We start from the raw sequence: 14351 nt of genomic DNA, 5'->3' as shown, positions 1-14351 counted from the left end.
GCAACTCCTCGCCTGGTGAACTTGCAATGGACAGTATCATGGTGAAATTCACTGTTTTGGAGCAAGTGATCCCTGTATTGTTGCCAGCCTACCTCTGGGGCAGGGGATCTCCCGTTCCCTGCTCTGAGTGGCAGCAAGAGGAAAATGAAATGTAAAAGGTGACATTATTCCATCCACCCCCTTGTCCTTGACCACCCCAGACCCCTGGAATGTGTTAGCAAACACACAAGTATTTAGTAAGAGATGGCTAGCTAATTCTGGAGAAAAAAGCTAGCAGTCTCTGTAGGTTAAATCTTACAAGGCAATGTGCCAATTTGCATTGCAGGAATTCAAATAATATCTGGTGACCAAAATGACTGATTGCATTCACTGAGAAATTAACCTCTGTTCATAAAAAGGCATCCGTGATTCCCCTAGTGAAGTTGGCTAAGGTTGTTTCATTTTCCAGTGCAGAGACGGATTTCTCTTGAAATCTGTAGAGGTGCATGAAGTTGCCTCACTTAGGTTTCCTAAGTCTCTGAAGTCGTTCAACTTATTTCTGAGATTTTCCAGAGGAAGCTGGAAGAGTCCTCCTTTCCTCAAATCTTTCCTGTTGAACAGATTGCTGCAGGATTCACTCTTCCCAAGGTTGTCCAAGAAACTGCAGTAGGGTTGCCAACCTCTAGGTGGTAGCTGGAGATTTCCCGCTATTACAACTGATCTCCAGCAGATAGAGATCAGGTCACCTGGAGAAAATGGCCGCTTTGGCAATTGGTTTGAAGTCCCTCCCCAAACCCCGCTTTACTCAGGCTCTGCCCCCAAAATCTGCAGGTATTTCCCAACCCAGAGCTGGCAACCCTAAGCGGCAGGCAAAAGGCTAAGTCAGTCCCTATCTCGTGTCCCACTCCCATGAATGAACATGTTGGTGGCGGCGGCCAGGATTATCATCCCTGGAGCCTGAAAGGATGGTGAGGATAGGATGACGGATGCCAGGATGAGCTTTTCCTTTCCCCAATCCCAACTTCTTTGACAGGTGGTGCTGTGCAACAGGATATGCCCTCAGTGTGGTCATAGTCTACAGGTGAACTGATCTCTGTTGGCTGGAGATCAGTTGTAGTAGCAGGAGATCTCCAGCTAGTACCTGGAAGTTGGCAACCCTAGTAGGGCAACAGTTTCTTGCCTCCAGTGTGGATTTAAGCAAAGACAAAGCAGAGTATTGTGTTCAGTTTTGGCCACCGCAATTTAAGAAAGATGTAGACATGCTGGAACGTGTCCAGAGGAGGACAACAAAGATGGTGAGGGGTCTGGAGACCATGTCCTATGAGGAAAGGTTGAAGGAGCTGGGTATGTTTAGCCTGAAGAGGAGAAGACTGAGAGGGGATATGATAACCATCTTTAAGTACTTGAAGGGCTGTCATAGAGAGGAGGGTGTCGAGTTGTTTTCTGTTGCCCCAGAAGGTTGGACCAGAACCAACAGGTTAAAATTAAATCAGAAGAGTTTACATCTAGACATTAGGAAGAATTTTATAACAGTTAGAGCGGTTCCTCAGTGGAACAGGCTTCCTCGGGAGGTGGTAAGCGCTCCTTCCCTGAAGGTTTTAAGCAGAGGCTAGGTGGCCATCTGTCAGCAATGCTGATTCTATGACCTTAGGCAGTTTATGAGAGAGAAGGCATCTTGGCCATCTTCTGGGCATGGAGTAGGGGGTCACTGGGGATGTGGTGGGGAGGTAGTTGTGAATTTCCTGCATTGTGCAGGGGGTTGGACTAGATGACCATGGTGGTCCCTTCTAACTCTATGATTCTATGATTCCGAGGTTGCCCAATTCATCCAAGTGGACTCTGGTTTTAGCTAGAACTAATGGGATGTAAGATAGGTCTGTTTCCTCTGCAGAAAACTCTCTGCTCATTTTGCTTTCTATCTACAGATTTAGAAGACCCAGATACTTGTTTTAAAAAAAACACAAGAGAGCAAGCTGGGAATCACATCCAGCTAATGGCCAAAATGGTGTGTGTGATAGAATTTAATTGTAATGTAATGGGGGGCTCTAAATTTGAGTATCCATTGTGCATTAGGAAATGTTGAGTTCAAAGGAAATCACTTTGCAATCAGTTTGGCACTGAAAAAAACATTTATTTCCATGGGGTCTAGACATTTATGATACAATAATACATACAATCCAAACATCTGGTGATATTCAAAAGTAAAGATAGTCCCCAGTGCAAGCACCTGGTCATTACTGACCCATTGGGTGAGGTCACATCAAACACAGATTTTTCAGAAACACAATAACCTAACACAGATTTTTCAGAAATATTTTGGGCACTTTAAACACACACACAAAAAATGAAATTCTTGCAAGCCCAGTGTGAATGTGCTCCCTCATGCACTTTTAGTACACATTGTAATTAGGAAACAAATGCCTCAGAACACAACGAAGACCAACTATCTAAACACTGCAGATTACAAAAAGTATATCCTTGGTATATCCTAGTCATAAGATTTAATTCTTTGTTTTTCCTAGCTGTCCTTTATTGTTCAGGTCAGGTCTTAGTAAAATGATATAACTTTTTTGGGAAAAGATGCAGCCCAGTAATCCAACACTGGAGGCCAAGATGGAGAAGATCTCCACAGCCACCATGGATTTCCCCTTGGTGCTCAAGTAGGTGGGAACAAAGGAGACCCAAACACTGCAAAAGACCAACATGCTGAAAGTGATGAACTTGGCTTCGTTGAAACTGTCAGGTAAGTTCCTGGCGAAGAAAGCCACGGTGAAGCTGATGGTGGCCAGGAAGCCCAGGAAGCTCAGGACACAGTAAAACATGGTGATGGACCCTTCGTTACATTCCAGAACAATTTTCTCAGTCATTGAGTTCATGTCCAAAGCTGGGAAGAAGGGAGATGTTGCCAACCACATGGTACAGATAGTAGCTTGTAAAAGGGAACACGCAAGGACAATCTCAGCATAGTGACACTTTCCTGATTTGAGTGGCCTAACAGGCAAGCACCCTCAATGAGCCTCCTCAGTTGAAAGACATGGGACATACAAACAGGGAATTCTCTCGTGTTGCTTCGGACCTTCTGAGTTGTCCTGGTCAAATTCGGGCTCTAAGGGAGATGGGCCTTTCACTGTTTTTTTTGGTCCTGCCAAATGTCCTGCCATACCATCGTCTTCAGCCAGCCATTTCTCAGCATAAGGCTTGGGCTGGATCCAAACTAAATTTTCACAGGGTAGAATGGAACCATCCTGTTTCCCCCCTCCCACTTCAGCCTACTGATCTAATAGCTTTTAACAACCCAAGAAAATGGACAATGGTAGTAGGCCCAAATAATTTATCAAATGAGATACGTTTTTGTTTGGGTTTCCATTGCTTTCCACTGTTCTGAGATGCTTACTTTTTCATATATTTAACTGTCAGGCTGGAAGCATGCCAACTAATTATTTTATTGTAAAAAAAGTTTTTAAAGTGTTCTAATCTTCAACGGACAATATAAAATGGAAAACAACAACAACTCGTTGGTCACTCGATCCTCAACTGAAAGTTTTATTTGTATTGCTTTGGAAAATCCCCTGTCTGCAACTTCAGCATTTCTTCCTGCCTCTACAAAAATTAACTTTGAAAACTGGTTCTTCATTTGTGTGTGTTTTCTTTCTTTCTGCTTGATCAACGTGTTTTTCCACCCCTACAATGTCACAGTTAACTTGTAACTCTCCCCTATAATTATCAAATTACCTATCATCAGTTCTATTTTTTTCCATAGTCTCAAGAGAATCACAGTGGCTACTACAGCAACCGTAAACCATGACTGAAAGATAGTATTAATATCCCTTCTTCCATTCAGAGCTGGGGGCTTGTCGCAGCCAGGGCACCAACTGCCAACACATTAAAATGTACAGTTCTGGCTTGGAATCATCAGAGTGAGTATCCATTCAAGTGAGCTGGACTACCAAGGGCCACTTGAATTGCATTGGGGGAACAGATGAATTAGCATCTGGATGGGATGATTTCCCTGTAAGATGGTTGTATTTGTGGCATTGGTGTTAGCGCTGTTGTCTCAGGTGGTATGCAAAGTCTTGGTTACTAAATGCACCCTCAGCGAGCCGGTCCCTATCCTTCATAAGTACTATCAGTCGGGAGACCTCATCATCGCAGGCATTATTTCTCAGATCTACATATTTTCTAAGAGCATAACCTTCGAAAAACCTCCGTCTCCTGAATTCCTTGATGAACAAATGTAAGCTGTTTGTTTTCTATTCCTCTAGTAAATCTGTGAGTGATTCTGAATTGGATCCAAAGTATTCTATCTGGTGACAGTGAGGACTTCTTCCAAGGCAAAGGATCTTCCACAAGTGGACCATTCCACTTCTGCAGAGCAAGGTTCCATGTATCAGTGGAAGTACCCTTGTATTGGAAGAATCCTTCATCTTTGGTGGGATGGAAACTAACGGTCAAATCTAGTACTCTTTGAACAGCCTGGTGACATGAATTGGCTTTAGCCTTGGACAATATGTGGGTAATAACTGACACAGCATTTCATTTTTCTATTAAGAAGACTTCCCTGCCTCCATCACTGTAAGAACAATGAGCGTTCTCAATGTTATGCATGAGTTGTATTGCAACATCATGATGCACCATTATGTGCAAATGGTATTGCAATGATCCTGCATTGAGCTTGTAATGAGGTGGTTCTGAACATATTAGTCAGTGCTGTATACTCAGAGCTGAATAACTGTTTGACAACAAATGGGCTGTGGCAAACTATTATTCTCCGTCTCATACAACAGAGAAGCCCATATTAGAAGCAACAATGCAGGTATTGTTGCTTCTAATTTATCTTTGTAATTTTGATGAATACCTGTGGTCTTTGTTACAGTTTGCTTGTTTGCCCCTTAAACTTAAGTAATATGAGCTAATATATTGGGGGACAGCATAGTGAGGTCCTGTAGCAGTTAGTCTTCTTTGCCCCCATCATGCGAAGTAAATATTGCATCCTGAGTTTTGACTGTTATATGTAAAACTGTACCCTTCCAGACAATTGTAAACATCACATTTCAACATTCTAAGCCACGTGGAAGTACCTGTACATATTTGAATAATATGCAGACACACATAAAGTTCTTATTGACCTTATATAGTTAAAAAAACTAGCTTCAAATCCATAAAATAAAACAGATAGTAATAATGTGTCCAGTGCATACATGTACTGTGTAAGATCTTCTTAAGCAGTGCCCACATTGGGCTGGTGTTCAAAGATATCGAGCATTAGCTGTGAAAACCAGTGTTTCTTGACATTTCTCTCAGCTGGGCGACCAGGTTCCGGTAGGTAACTGGGGCAAGCAGCAACCAGCATAGTCAAAACACAGTTTGTGCGTCGAAGCACAAATATTCACTAGTCCAGTTGTCAAAACCAGTACAGCAAATCGAAAAGGCATAATCCAGGTCCAGGAGGTACAATATACTGAGATTCAGAACAAGGCAAGGAATGATGGAACTCAACAAGGGTTGTGGACGAGTTGCTTCCATGCCAGCTTGCCCTTCCTGGCTGCTTTTATCTGGAAGACCTGGCTGAGTCATCAAGGGACAGGGGCAACTCATCAATGGCTGAGAAGCCGACATGAATGTCAGCCCTGATCCTGAGGTGACTCAGGCTCACAAGCAGAGGTTGACAGGTGCCGAGCTGTCAACTGTGTGCTACGGTGCCCATCCAGTGCATCTCTCTGGGCCCACTTTCTCTGGCATTGCAAGAGTTCTGGTGACCTCAGGGGTGAGGCTAGTGGCTGCAGGCCTTCTGCTTCAAGTCCTGGGCTGTGGGACTGAGGGCATAACATGCTGGCTTCAGCCCAAGACTCTCCCTCTGCATCTGGAGAAGTCTCCTCTTTGTCCAGTGAGTCTTCCTGCAGTATCCAAGGGCTGAGGCTGTCTTAGGGTTGCCAGGTACTAGCTGGAGCTCTCCTGCTATTACAACTGATCTCCAGCCGATAGAGAAAATGGCTGCTTTGGCCATTGGACTGTATGGCCTTGAAGTCCCTTCCCTCCCCAAACCCCAGCCTCCTCAGGCTCTACCCAAAAAACCTCCCACCAGTGGTGAAGAGGGACCTGGCAACCCTAGGCCGACTTCCTCCATCTCTTCCTCATCTGAGGAGGTGTCAGCAGGCAGATCCACATCACTAGGTCTAGTCTAATGAAATATATTAATGAAATAGCTGCTCTGTTGAACCATAGATAATACCATATTCTGAGGCAAATACACTACTGTGTTGCAAACAATTGTCACTACAGGATGCTGACTCATACCTACCAGCATGTCCTGGCCTTGGCATTTGCTGCAAAGGAGATCAACGAAAATCCTCAGATTTTACCCAACATCACCCTCGGCTTCCGCATCTACAACAGCCACTTCAGTGCAAGCTGGACGTACCGTGCCTCCTTGGAACTTCTCTCCAAAAGGGACAAATATGTCCCTAACTACAAGTGTGAGAGGCAGAACAATCCATTAGCGGTGATTGGCGGACCCAGCTCGAATGTCTGTGTCCACATGGCCACCGTCCTGTGCAACTACAAGATTCCCCAGGTAAGATTTGTTCCTGGCGTGTTGGAGTTTAGCAGGCCATTGACACTAGCTCTTCCTTTGATGTGGGCTCCTGGAATATTTAAAGGGGGGAAAGACTCACAAATTCTAGATTGGAACTCATTTGATATCTGGCGGAAGTCCTCACTCTATGACAAACTATTGCTATGGTGGTGGACAGTCCCATCAAGCCGCATCTGACTTAGCTGGCTAGTCTGATTCAGTAGAAGGCAGCTTCATGTGTTCATGTGTGACCCCATATGGTTTTCAAGGAAAGCAAGAAGCAGAGGTGCTTTGCCATTGGCTACCTCTGTGTAGCAACCCTGGACTTCCTTGGTAGTGTCCCATCCCAGTCCTAACCAGTGAAATATCACTACATACTCACACATTTGGAAAATGTCTCTGCCTTTCCCCTTTCTTTTCTTTAGGTCATATATGCTTCGGCTCCTGTGCTAAATAACAAAACTCATGCTGTTTTTTTCCACTCAATGTTCCCAAGTGGGACCCTTCAGTATATGGGCATTGCCAGGTTATTGCGGCATTTCAAGTGGACATGGATAGGAGTGCTCTCGGATGACAATGACAACACAGAGAAGTTTGTAGAGAATGAGCTTTCTGTGTTTACCGACCACAGCATCTGCTTTGAGTTTGTACACATCTTCCCAAAGATGACTTTTTCCAGTAACATTGATCAGTTGGTGGTGAAGGGAGGTGAAACGCTGCATATCATCAATGCAAGCACTGCCAATGTGATGGTCATGCATGGTGAAATCCACACAGTAGCACTTCTAAGGACGATGCTGTTTCAGGCAGAATTTGAGGACAAGCCCATGAAGCCCAAAATTTGGATCATGACCGCACAGATGGATTTCACATCATATCCTTTCCAAAGAGAGTGGGACTTAGGCTTCGTCCATGGTGCTCTCTCCTTCTCAGTTCATGCAAAGGAGATGTTAGGATTCAGGAAGTTTCTTCAGATGAGAATCCCTACCTCAGAGACAGAAGATGGCTTTATCAAGGACTTCTGGAAGGTGGCATTTCAGTGTACATTACCCAACACTGCGGCAGATGCAACAGATGAGGAAATCTGTACTGGGGAGGAGAAGCTGGAGACTCTCCCTGGATCTGTTTTTGAAATGAGCATGACTGGCCACAGTTACAGCATCTATAATGCTGTCTATGCTGTGGCACATGCTGTGCATGCCATGTATGCATCCCAACTCCAACCCAGAGCAACAGCTGACAGAGTGAAACCAAACCTGATTCCACAGCCTTGGCAGGTAATGTCCCAAGCAAACAAAATGCAGGAGAGCTTTCAATGGCCTATTGCTTTCAATGGGGGGAAAGTTTGCCAGGCTCCTCCATAGAGAAGCATAGCGAAGTTCACAATAGAGAATCTGATAGTGGCCACTTGCTATTTCTTCTCTATGGAGGAGGATGGGGATGACCCCTTCCAGAACCCATAAAACCAGACCCCAGACCCAATCTTCACCAAACTTGGGGGGGTCATGAAGGAGAGTTCCCTGCAGCAACACTGCAAATTTGGGACCTCTACTTCAAAAAATGCCCCCCAGGAGCCTCACAAAGCCTGGGGAAATCTGAACCCAAAAAAGCCGAATAAATACCCGTTTTTTTTTGGGAATGGCCAATTCAGCTTTGGCTTTCTCCCCAGGTTTTGGCATTTGGTAAACCTGAACCTGAATTTTACCAAAATGGCTTTTTTAAGGTTTATTTTTGGTTCTGGTTTATCAATATGCACAAGCCTAAATAGGACCTAGATGGTATATACAGTCTTCTCTTTACAGTATGATTGCCTCAGTTTAGTCATTTTAGCTTCTATGGAGAATTCAAGCTTGATTTGATCTAGAACCCATTTATTTGTTTGTTTGTTTTTGGTCAGCCATGGTATCCTTCTCTGTGTGTAAAGTGCCGTCAAGTTGCAGCCAACTTATGGCAGTTCAGTAGGGTTTTCAAGGCAAGAGACTAAATGAGGTGGTTTGCTATTGCCTTCCTCTGCATAGCAACCCTGGTATTCCTTGGTGGTCTCCCATCCAAGTACTAGCCAGGACTGACCCTGCTTAGCTTCTGAGATCTGACAAGATCAGGCTAGCCTAGGCTATCCAGGTCAGGGTCTATGGTATCCTAAAATGTGCTTAATTACTACTGTTGCCACAGTCACTGCTACAATTATTACTATTTTTACTCCATGTAATTCTTTTAATATAACAATTCTTCCCTTAAATGTCCTTATGAATTAATTTTACCTGTTTAGAATAAGCTATTATTCTTCTCCTTGTATTAATGCATTTTTGCTAATCATTCAAATTTCCTTTTTTTGTTTTGAATTTAGCTACACCAATTTCTGAGAAGGGTTTCATTTAACAATAGTGCAGGAGAAAGAGTTTCCTTCACTCAAAATGAGGCATTAAGAGGTGGCTTTGATATTCACAACTGGGTCACATTCCCAAATAAGTCCTTCCTTAGATTCAAAGTTGGACAGTTCGAACCAAAGAAATCCATGGACAATGGGTTGACCATCCGTGAAGGAGCCATTGTATGGCCCAGTAGTTTTAACCAGGTAGGTCTACATATATCTCAGTTTCTCCAGTGATCAGAAGCTGATGGAACATGCAGGCTAAGCTGTCTCAAATTTCAGATGCCATAAGACACCTTGTTAGAGATTTCCCCATAGTATCTAGGGATAAAAATGTCCCACAACATTTTTTTTTAAATATCTTGTTTATTTGTGGTTGTCACAAAGGTATGTATCTTTCCAGAGCACTTAAAAATGGTTGCTTAGATCAATGCTTTCTTAATAAACTCATGGGGTAGAAAAATACCCCAATGGCCAAAATGCATAGATTATCTTTATTTTCTACCTAAGTGGGTTTTTTTTTACACAAAGTGAACTGCAAGTGGTAAGTATACTTTGCAGACAATACTACTGTATGGGAGGCAATGGCCTAAGAGGAAAATGTCATAGAATCCCTTGTCTCTAAATTCTACCCAAAAAACTGCAAAGAAGGTACCTGATTCCTTCCAACAGTGTTAATTCAATGAGATTACAAATCTAACATCACAAGAGTAACAGTTAGAAACAAATATTTTAGCAACTGCCAAAATCAAAGCAGAAAACAAGTTAATTACCCCAAGTAAACTTTAATCAAGCAACACCTAGAGTTTGCATAATCAGAAGAAGACGAAGAGTTGGTTTTATACCTTGCTTTTCTCTACCTTTAAGTAGTCTCAAAGTGGCTTGCAATTACCTTCCATTCCGCTCCCCACAACATACATCTTGTGAGGTAAGTGAGGCTGAGAGAGTTCGGAGAGAGCTGCGACTAGCCCAAGGTCACCCAGCAGGCTTCATGTGTAGGAGTGGGAAAATCATCCCGGTTCACCAGATTAGAGTCCGCCGCTCATGTAGAGGAGTGGGGAATCAAACCTGGTTCTCCAGATTAGAGTCTGCTGGTCTTAACCACAAAACTACCCTGGTTTATACCCTGGAAATCTTGATCTCTAGAGTGTTACAGGACCCGAATCAAACTATGTCAGAAAACTGACTCTGAACTTTATTCCAGCAAGCACCAACACAAAGATCTGTAATCTTTTTTTTAAAAAAACATTTTTTTCAAAAGATATAAACAAACAATTAAACAATTAATAAAAATCATCAAAAAGGTAAAAAACCCTTTGAATTATTGTTGAGAATACAAATGTAATCAAATGAAATACAAAGATCTCCATCTCTTTCTATCCCATTATAAAGTCATATATGCTTTTGTATAAAGTTCTAATCCTAATATTGTCACATATATGCAAATGAATTTCTTTGTCAAAATCAAATAAAATGAATTCATAATATCAAATCATATATAATTACAGGCTATCTTAAAATGGATCTTGTTATGATAACTATATATAATTATATAATTTAATATAAAAACATCCCTAACAATAGTAAAAAAAATGGATTAGATCGGTGAATAACCCTTAAATTCGCCCATTTGAAGTTCATTTTCACAATAGATTCTCCATGCCTCCCATTCACCCATAATTTGCGTATTGTCTCTTTGATTTATCAGTGCTGTAAGTTTAGCCATTTCCACCAGTTCCAACATTTTTTGTATCCAATCTTTTTTGTCTGGAATGTCCGTTGATTTCCATTTGGCTGCATAAATCAATTTTGCAGTGATGGTGGCATAAATTAAAAATGATCTCTGAGTTAAAATAGAGTCTGGTATCATACTAAGTAACATCATCTCAGGTGTTTTAGGTATATTATTCTGTATAATCAATCTTATTTCATTATAGATCATGTCCCAAAAGTTTTTGGCTTTATCACAAGTCCAACACATATGATGAAATGAACCTACTTCTGGTCTGCACTTCCAGCACTTTGGGGACATTGATTTGTAGGCAATGATCTGTAATCTTCAGGCTTCTCTATAGCTATGGGATTCTTCCAGCATGATCTTTTGACTCTCAAAAGCTTGTACCCTTGTTGGTCGTTAAGGTGCTACTGTATTTGCATCTTGCTCTTCTACTACCACCAACACATCTACCCACCTGAATGTACCTTGATGTAACTTAGGATGTAGAGAGGTAACCGAACCAGTCCCTTTGGGCAGACAAATCCAAGTACCTGGGGAGGAAATTTTTCCAGTGCTAGATGTGTGCATGTGAACCCTCATGCTCACCATCATATGGAAAATGGTGATAATTATCTCAGTATAGATTTGTGTATGTGTGTGTGTGTGTTAAGTGCCATCAAGTCGTTTCCGACTCATGGCGACCCTATGAATGAAAGTCCTCCAAAATGTCCTATCTTTGACAGCCTTGCTCAGATCTTGCAAATTGAAGGCTGTGGCTTCCTTTATTGAGTCAACCCATTTCTTGTTCGGTCTTCCTGTTTTCCTGCTGCCCTCCACTTTTCCTAGCATGACTTTTCCAGTGACTGGTTGGTGTGTAGGCAAGGCTAAAGAAGAACCTCTGTTTTATTGCCCTAATCTTGGAGCCAGGGTGGGACTGCCGGAACACTGGTGGAGCCAGAGGGTAGCATCATTGGGTGCCCTCACTAAAGGGGTGATAATAAGTTTAATAATTTTAGTTCAGCCTGAGCCATTAACATTAATAAACCTTCATTTAATCCATATGTGGTGCCTGCATCTTCCTTTTGGTGTTGGGGACCAATGTAGGTTTGAATGTACAACCAATCTTTCTCTTTCCTTTATGGACAGTCACGGCCCCTGTCTGCATGTAACGACAACTGTCATTCAGGTTATAGTAAGACCAAGGCAAAGATAGAAGGGAAACCATTTTGCTGCTATGACTGCATTAAATGTTCAGAAGGGAAGATTTCAGATCAAAAGGGTAAGTGATGAGGAGAATAATGCTTATCAATATATCTTGGCTTGTATCCTTAATGGCTTTAATGCATAAAGAGATGATCACTCAATTATGGCGATGACACCAGAAGAGAGGATACCACCTGACCCTCCCACTGATGAGTGTGTGTTCATCTGAAGAGCATCTCACCTCAACACACAAGATGTTGACTGATCTTTTGATTGTAATAAATGTTAATTGATTGAAACAAAAGATTCCACCATATCCAAATCAGAGGGTGTTAGTGGTGACTCTCAGTTAATGAGATTCACAGAGAGAAGACACTATAAGTGATCGGGTTAACAGTCCCATGATCACCCAAGTCCTAAAAACTGGGTTTCCACTGAATCGTTCCTGAGGTGTGTGACAGACTGGGAAGACTTGGTACAGAAACTCTTGTTTTCTTTTTCAGACATGGATTACTGTTTTCAGTGTCCTGAAGATCAATATCCAAACAATAACCAGGATTCTTGCATCCCCAGAATTATAAGCTTCCTGTCTTATGAAGAACCTTTGGGGATCACTTTGGCTGTTTTTGCTCTTCTCTTTTCTTTCCTTACAGTTCTAGTACTCGGGATCTTCATTAAACACCAAGACACTCCCATTGTCAAAGCCAACAACCGAGACCTCACCTACACACTTCTCGTCTCCCTCCTGCTCTCCTTCCTTTGCATTTTCCTATTCATTGGCCAACCAGAAAAACTGAAGTGTCTCCTTCAGCAAAGTGCTTTTGGCACAGTATTCTCTTTGGCGGTTTCCTGTGTGCTGGCCAAAACCATCATGGTGGTTCTAGCCTTCATGGCAACCAAGCCAGGCTCCAAGATGAGGAAATGGGTGGGAAAACGGTTGACCAACTCTATTGTTCTCTCCAGTTCCTTTATTCAAGCCACTATTTGTGTTGTGTGGCTTGCAACCTCTCCCCCCTTCCCAGATTTTGATAGGCACTCAACACCGGGAGAAACAGTATTACAATGTAATGAAGGGTCTGTGATAATGTTTTATTGTGTCCTGGGCTTTATGAGCTTCCTAGCTGTTATCAGCTTCACTGTTGCTTTCCTAGCCAGAAAGTTGCCTGACAGTTTTAATGAAGCCAAATTTATCACCTTCAGCATGTTGATCTTCTGTAGTGTTTGGTTATCTTTTGTTCCGAGCTACCTGAGCACAAAGGGAAAATACATGGTGGCTGTGGAGGTCTTCTCCATCTTGGCGACCAGTGCTGGGTTACTGATCTTCATCTTCTCTCCCAAATGCTATATCATTTTGATGAGGCCTGAACTGAACAAAAGGGGGCAGATAGTAAGACAAAAATATTAAAAAGTAAAATCAATACAGATCCAGGCCATGCAAATTTATCAAATCAGATTTATTTAAAACAGTCATAGACCAAAATATAAATAAGAACACAATTAATCCATAAGTAAAATAGCTTACATACTAACAATATATATCATATTAATGTACAGGTATACATAAGGCATCTTTATACGCCACTCCATGCTAATTTATCTCTGAATGTCTCATGGTACACACTCAAACACTTAAATCTTATGAAAACAGGAAAAACAAGCTAACTGAACTGATGCAAATGTCTTGTTGTGGCAAAATGGAGGTTCTTGGAGGAGACCCGAGACCGTTAGTCAAGAAAACAGTTTTATTACAGCTATGGCCCAGCCGCCTTAACAAGCATAAAAGACTGAGCCCCGGTTGTACTGGGGAATGAACTTTTATCCTAATTCCAGGCTAAGACATAACACATCACCATTTGGTGCTTATCTGGTAGCTTCACATAGTCGGGAGCACAAGAGCATAGCAGTTCTATCCAGTTCCCTTTATCATTCACCATGACTTTTCCCCCACTGACTCAACACACAGAGCTGTCTTGTACTGCAGCAGACTTGTTCCCTTGCTGTCTCAATACATTCACAGAGAAGGAGAAAAGGCTATCAAAAACTATTAAATCAAAATACTTAAGTGGATCCTCCACATTCAGAGGAAGTCTACCTTGCTGTCTCAGTCTCATGAAGCATGGCATGAGAACAGTCAGAGACCAAACCAGTCTGAAAAATCCCTCAAAACAAAAATGTATGAAAAGTCCCTGAATCATGCAAATAATGGAATCCTCTGAAAGCAATACCTGTACATTTATATTAAAAACAAATTCTTTGTTGAGCTGCATTTTTCTGTGTTGAGTGTGTGCCAAGATATGCTAGCAAGGTAACCAGTGTCTATTAAATGATATGTAGAAAATGTAGGACCTGGGAAGTAAATAAGTTACATTTTAGATAGATGTTATATAGGACCTGCCCTGCTCTGGATGGCCCGGGCTAACCTGATCTCATGACATTTTGAAAGCTAAGCTGGGTCAGCACTGCCTAGTATCATTAGTTGGAAGAAGAAGAAGAGTTGGGTTTTATATGCT

At 42.1% G+C, this 14351-nt stretch overlaps 1 protein-coding gene across 1 annotated transcript; it reads left to right on the top strand.

The window, feature by feature from the left end:
• Positions 1-3995: 3995 nt before the first annotated feature.
• On the top strand, positions 3996-13246 carry LOC130490300 (vomeronasal type-2 receptor 26-like). The gene is made up of 6 exons (XM_056864127.1): positions 3996-4213; positions 6373-6550; positions 6976-7827; positions 8898-9125; positions 11785-11917; positions 12345-13246. The coding sequence occupies exons 1-6, from the start codon at positions 3996-3998 to the stop codon at positions 13244-13246; spliced, it is 2511 nt and encodes an 836-aa protein (XP_056720105.1).
• Positions 13247-14351: the final 1105 nt, after the last annotated feature.

This window comes from Euleptes europaea, chromosome 18, assembly GCF_029931775.1.
Source record: "Euleptes europaea isolate rEulEur1 chromosome 18, rEulEur1.hap1, whole genome shotgun sequence".
In the NCBI taxonomy this organism is placed as follows: Eukaryota; Metazoa; Chordata; class Lepidosauria; order Squamata; family Sphaerodactylidae; genus Euleptes; species Euleptes europaea.
Note: the sequence above shows the minus strand (reverse complement) of the source record. Positions and strands in the feature narration are given on the sequence as shown.